The sequence below is a fragment of the Natrix helvetica genome (genome assembly GCF_964273705.1).
Source record: "Natrix helvetica genome assembly, chromosome: 2".
Taxonomy (NCBI): Eukaryota; Metazoa; Chordata; class Lepidosauria; order Squamata; family Natricidae; genus Natrix; species Natrix helvetica.
This window is the reverse complement of record NC_138552.1, coordinates 57,346,371-57,352,370: the sequence shown is the minus strand read 5'-3', so window position 1 is coordinate 57,352,370 and position 6,000 is coordinate 57,346,371. Positions and strand designations below refer to the sequence as shown.

General features: G+C 35.2%; 1 protein-coding gene across 1 annotated transcript in view; it reads right to left on the bottom strand.

Moving 5' to 3' along the window:
* The window catches only part of SNX2 (sorting nexin 2), a 28,737-nt gene continuing 22,737 nt past the window's right edge, over positions 1–6,000 (bottom strand). The window contains exons 11-15 of the mRNA XM_081943547.1: positions 4,842–5,047; positions 3,384–3,527; positions 816–900; positions 639–706; positions 1–466 (exon numbers count right to left, since the gene is read on the bottom strand). Coding sequence (XP_081799673.1) covers positions 705–706; positions 816–900; positions 3,384–3,527; positions 4,842–5,047 — 437 coding nt within the window. The 3' untranslated portion in view covers positions 1–466; positions 639–704. The remainder of the gene's footprint in view (positions 467–638; positions 707–815; positions 901–3,383; positions 3,528–4,841; positions 5,048–6,000) is intronic.

Genomic DNA, 6,000 nt, shown 5'->3' with positions numbered 1-6,000 from the left:
TGATGATTAATGTTGCACAAGATACATCCCTTTATTACTGTAATCACAAAATCTTGATTATTTACAGGAATGTGTATGTGAACATTAATAAATGCAATTTATTTCATAAAGATCAAGTAGACAGAACTTATAGTAAAGAACAAAAATAACGTTCTGGCCTTGCATTGCACATCTTAGTGCAAATATTAAGACACAATAGTGTTCAATTCGCAAGTATTGCAGAATGTCATGCCACAGTCCAAAGAAGGTCAGGACATGCAGCTGTTAATAAGATGCTATAGTATATAAAAAGCCACATGTTAAATTCATAAAATATATAGTGGTTTATTTGGATGATTTTAAAGTGATTTCATTGTGGAATTGAATTCAACTGGGAGAACATCCAAAGAATCTTCATATTGGAAAGTCGTCTTTTCTAGGCAATGGCTTTGGCTTCAGGTAGGAATGCTTCCCAGTATTTTATCAGCTGGGGAGGAAAAAAAAGAAAAAGTAGTAAACAGCATTTCATGTGTACACATGCATATATATGTACATATACACATGCACGGCTACCCAAAATTCTTTTAATGTAAACGTCTAATGAATTTCATTGAGTAAAACTCTTAAAATGTGTTATGATTAGTTGAAGATAATCTTACCTGCTGTTGTGTTTGCACTAATGATTCTAAGTACTTGATTATAACGGTTTTGAAGTCTCTCACACGTTCTTTCTGAGAGTAAAAAAGAATTAATGTGTTTACTCACTGAACAACCTTGCCAAAGTTTATTTCATTAAGATCCATTTAATAAATATTTTTTCACAACAGCCTGTATACATGCCTCAAATCGTCCTACTTCTTTGCGTATTGTTTTGGAGATTTGTTCAAAATCCCTCTCTCCTTGTTGAACTTTTGTTTCCCACTAAAAGTTAAAAAAATGCATATAATTTAAACACATATAATTAAGCATATGGCTATTTTTTAAAGAGTGAATGTATAAATGAATAAATATTTTTTTTAAACTTCTAATGATAGTTCCAGAATATGTTGTTCAATTTCCTATAAAATAACAGCTAATAATAATAGATCTATAACGTGGATCTCCAACCCTCACTCTATGGCCCAGTGCGGGCCTGTTGAGAAGCAGGCCATGCAAGTGACGGTGAGTGTGTGAGGGTGCATTTGTGCAAGAGGCGCGCACATGCAACCATGCCCTCTTTTGCCACGCTACTGGTCCGTAGTGCTGGAAAAGTTGGAGACCACTGACCTATAGCATAAATTCTATCTCCCAATATACTTAAAAAAATTATTCTCAGATTTAGGAATGCTTAATATTTACGTCAGCCTTTCATGTATCTGTTATATTTGACATATAGTATGAAACTACAGTAGTCTTGGAGTTAGATACCCGAGGCTCGTGATGGCAAACCTATGGCATGCGTGCAGAAAGTGGCACACAGAGCCATCTCTCCGGGCACAAGAGCCATCTTCCGTTGCTCTTCCAGGTTCTGGCGCATTGGCCAGCTGGTCTTCATGTGTGCAGGACCACCAGATCAACTTCCCAGTGCGCGCATATTCAATTCTATTTGAATAACTCGTATATGAATCAACATACAGTCAGGTATTTGGAACTATCATCCCTAAAAAGGCTCCTTCCACTAAACAGAATTTATATATAAAATTAAAGATCAATTTAAAAATATAGTGATTGCAGTGAATATGTCAAATTTTCTAGTAAAAGTTTCCAACTCAAATATAATTATGGAAAAGTGTTCAAAGGAAACTATGACAATGGATAGAAGAATGTTGATATGTAGAAAACCTGACAAAAGCAATTTAAATCGAAATTCATTAAAAAAATACTCTGTAAAAGTTTCAATATTAGACTTTTAAAAATAGTCTGCAGTTATTTATTTATTAGATTTATGGATTGTGTTAATAAAGAACTGACTCTGAAGAATTAGAATTCTGGAGAATAACTGAAATCTCAATTTTCCGTCAACCGCTGCTTCAGTACAAACGTTTGGCTAACAGATGAATTGGTTAGCCGACCCCGATACCTCAGCCACTCTCATCACTTTAAATTTGGCGCCAGTATGAACAAACAGGGCACCTGTCACTTTCGTCTCCCTGCACCTTATAGCTGCTGCACAATCACTCACACAAGATTGTTAGTAGTTAGAAGTGAAGATCATCCTAACAGTCTTAAATTGTTTCCTGAGGTAAATATCGGATTTCAGCCACCTAAAAGCGGCAATCGCTCTAAATTGGGCTAATTAAGCCCTCAACTGTGCCTACAGCGCTCCTCACCACGGCGATCCAATCTTCCTTCAATTTATGTTGATATTTAATGTTCTTAAATTAGAAGTCCAACAATCTTTCAAACTTCAGCTGAGAGCTCAAGAAAACCAGTCCTGCGAGCTGAGATTGAATTGAAAGATGGGACCATTGCTAAGGAGGCATATCTTCAGAATTTCAATTCAGTCAATGAGCTAGCAGACTAGAATAACCCATTCTGGACTCTCCCGTAGATACCATGGAGAAACTTAATTCTACAGTAGCTGAGTCATTTAAGAAAAGCAACAAATATTTTTACAGAGCATATGTTGGTTTTCTGTGCCACACACAAATCTGATAATGCAAACAGCATCCAAATTATATGAAATTACATGTAAAATATTTTCAGTAAACTGTTCCCTCCTTATGCACATTTTAACTACAAGTCTATGCTACTCTAAACAATAGGCAAAACCCACTATCCATTCTCAGTCATTTAATCCTTATCATACCACTGGAATACTTAGTGCTCTCCTGATTATTGAGCATTTTCATAAAAGTATAAAATCTTCATTGAAGACATGCTACTTTGTTAAAAAATATGTCTAGTATTTAAGAAAAATGTAGAGGTGGATTTGCTTGTTAATGAATATTAACAATTCTTATTCAATGTAAGAAATAAGAACAGGAAACATATGTTCTCCTACCTCTTCGATTTCCTTGATGAAGCATAACAGAAAAAAGTGTAGAGATTATGATTATGATACTCTCTAGCTCTTTTAACATTATGTTGATAGAGTATGCTATACAAGTGAAAAATATGTATATGCAATTGTAAAGTTGAGAGTGAGAAATTTATATTTTGGAAATGAGAGTTTCATATAGCCTAATATAAATTGGCTCAGTCTAAATGCTGTAACTTTTTATTTTAAAAAGTGGCATTCAGTTTGTAAAACACAAATACATTTATATACACATACATTTAAGAAAATGTATGAAATTCCTGTTATTGTAATAATAATTGAAGTAATGATGATTAAAACCATATTTGAAATGCACTAAAGGCAAAGAATATGAAGAACAGAAAGGTTTTTTTTATTTAAAAAGGCACTGCATTATAAAATTTACCTCTCTGATTTCATCTTTAGCTTGCTGTAATTTGTCAGGTTTGTTGGCAAGCTGAAGTTTAGCTTCAGCCTCTCGTTTTTTCTGTAACATGACTTGAGCATCTTGCCATTTCTGCCAACATTTCATTCGATGATCAAATACACCCTGTAAACAATGTGGTTTTTTAAAAAAGATGAGAGTAAGCTTATTCAAAATCTGACAATTCAAGAAAAAAGTTTTGCATCTTAATTAAAAAGAGCTCTGATCATTATTAAATGTTTAGCTTAATTGCCTATAGTTATTCATCTACAAATAACTTGAATCTAAATAAGTATTTAACCTGGGCAGCTGCTGCCTGTAATGTACAAGACTTGTGCTTGGGACTGGGAGTCCAGGATGACCCATGCGTGTCTCCCTTACTCTCTTGTAATCCTTTCCTGTCCAGTCTCTACACTTTGTGAATGGAAGGAAAAAAAGGAGCGAGTGGGGGTTGGGGGGAAACCTAAATAATCCATGGGGTCAATTTCTCCTCTGCCTGACTTTTTTTTAACGCTTATTCTCCTGCAATTACTTTTTCATTGGTTTTTCGGTTTTATGGGGGGTTAGGGTTAGGAAGGAAGGATAACAAGACAGGCACAGGACAACATGCACCGACATGTGGACATTGCTCATAAAGTTATTTTTCTTCAGCACCATTGCAATTTGAATGGTCACTAAATGAGGCAGATGGCAAGAAAGGTTTACCTGTATCGTTGACTTCATGGGAACTTCCATTTGTGCAATTTTCTTGGCAACAGTGTGACATTCTGTTTATCCAAGATTATTATTTTTTGACATCTCCCTTTAGGCTGCAGTAAAATTGTCTAATGTTGCCTATGTAATACTATCCATACCTCATCCTGAGTATTTTCAAAGGCCAAATTCAGAAAGGTTCCAAGAACTTGTATGAGAGCGCCCTTGGTATAATGATTAAGAAGCAGGGACATTTTGAGTTCTAGCCCTCCCTTTCACATGAGATCAACCTTGGGTTCAGGAAATATGAGGGACATAAATCAAATATAATAGCAAATGTCATGGCATTTAATATATAAATCACAAGTAGTCCTCACTTTGTGACCCTAAATTGCATCAGCAATTCCATCGATAAGCAAAGGAGTGATTAACTGAAACATGACATTATATCACTGTGCTTAGTAATGGCAGTTCTAGCTGTCCCTATTGCAGCTGTTGAGTGAGACATTACATGACTGCAGTTTGTGACTGTCTGCCAGATTCCCCATCTAACTTGCTTGTTAGAAGCTGGCTGTGAAGTTTTCAAATGATGATCACATGATTGTGGGGACACTGCAATAGTCGTGTGAGGACCAATCAGAAGTCATTTTTTCAGCAATATAATAATTTCAAAAATTACTAAAGAAAGGTCATTAAGTAAGAAGTACCTATATATGAACATATGTATAGATTTAAATGTGGGCTTACTTTAACAGCACCAATAAGACGAATGTAATCACTGAGTAGCTCAGAGAATACATAGAAATCAGCAAAGGCTTGTTCTTGATGCAACTGGTCTATTTTTTCTTCAACTTCAGCAAGCTGAGACAAAGCTCTTGATAAAGCAGTATGGTCTTCTGAGTTCCCTAACATGGCTGCACTTTTAGCAAAGGCAGCTGTATTGATGGATAGTTCTGAAACAAATAAATGAACACACTCATATGAATCTTCTACACCAGGGCTGTTAAACTCGTGGGCCACAGCCCAAATGCGTCACGTGCTGGCCACGCCAATACCCAGTTTAGCGAAGGGGGGAAAAGTCATGATACATCACATGGTGCCACCGTGACACTGCAAGTTTGACACCATGTTCTACACCAATACTCAATTCTATTTTATCTATTATTTCAACCATTTTAAAGAGATTACAAAGGAAGCACATGCTAAAATCACAAGAACTTTGTATGTTACTCCTAAAATGATAGTATGTATGATATGAAATAATCTTGTATATCAGACAAAGTTGGACATGACTTCGCAACTAGAACCATTTCAGAGTAAAAATCTGTCATATTACTACAATCTCTGCTAAAAACAGATTCTGCCGAAGTTTATAAAGCAAAGTGCTAGGAAATTGCTGCCAATGGAGCAAATGTCAGTAAAATAAATTTAGTCATGTGTATTATAATGCAAAACATGTAAAGATTTGGATGCTTGTGTAATTTACTATCTCCTCGTAAAAAGATTATATCCTGCACTATAGATTAGATGTGAATCTTCAATATCCAGTTTAGGGCATTAAAAAAAAACCTGAACATCGTATTGATCTAATACAAAAAGAGGACAAATGTCAAGAAGAACTCCATTCTCTATCTTACACATATCCCATTGATTGCACTGGAAGATTTATGTACCTGATTTAGGGACCTGATTAGCTCCAACCTTGATTCACCCCTTTCTATCCATTTCTATGAAATTAGGAAAGACTCCTGCAACTGACAAATTTCCAATTAACCATGTTAGTTTTTTTCTTCTTAAATCTCTCATTTTAATGGTGTTCTACATTGGGATTTATATAATGGCAAAGGATATTGTATCATACTTCAATCACAGATATTAAAATTTTGATACTTAATACATGGATAGC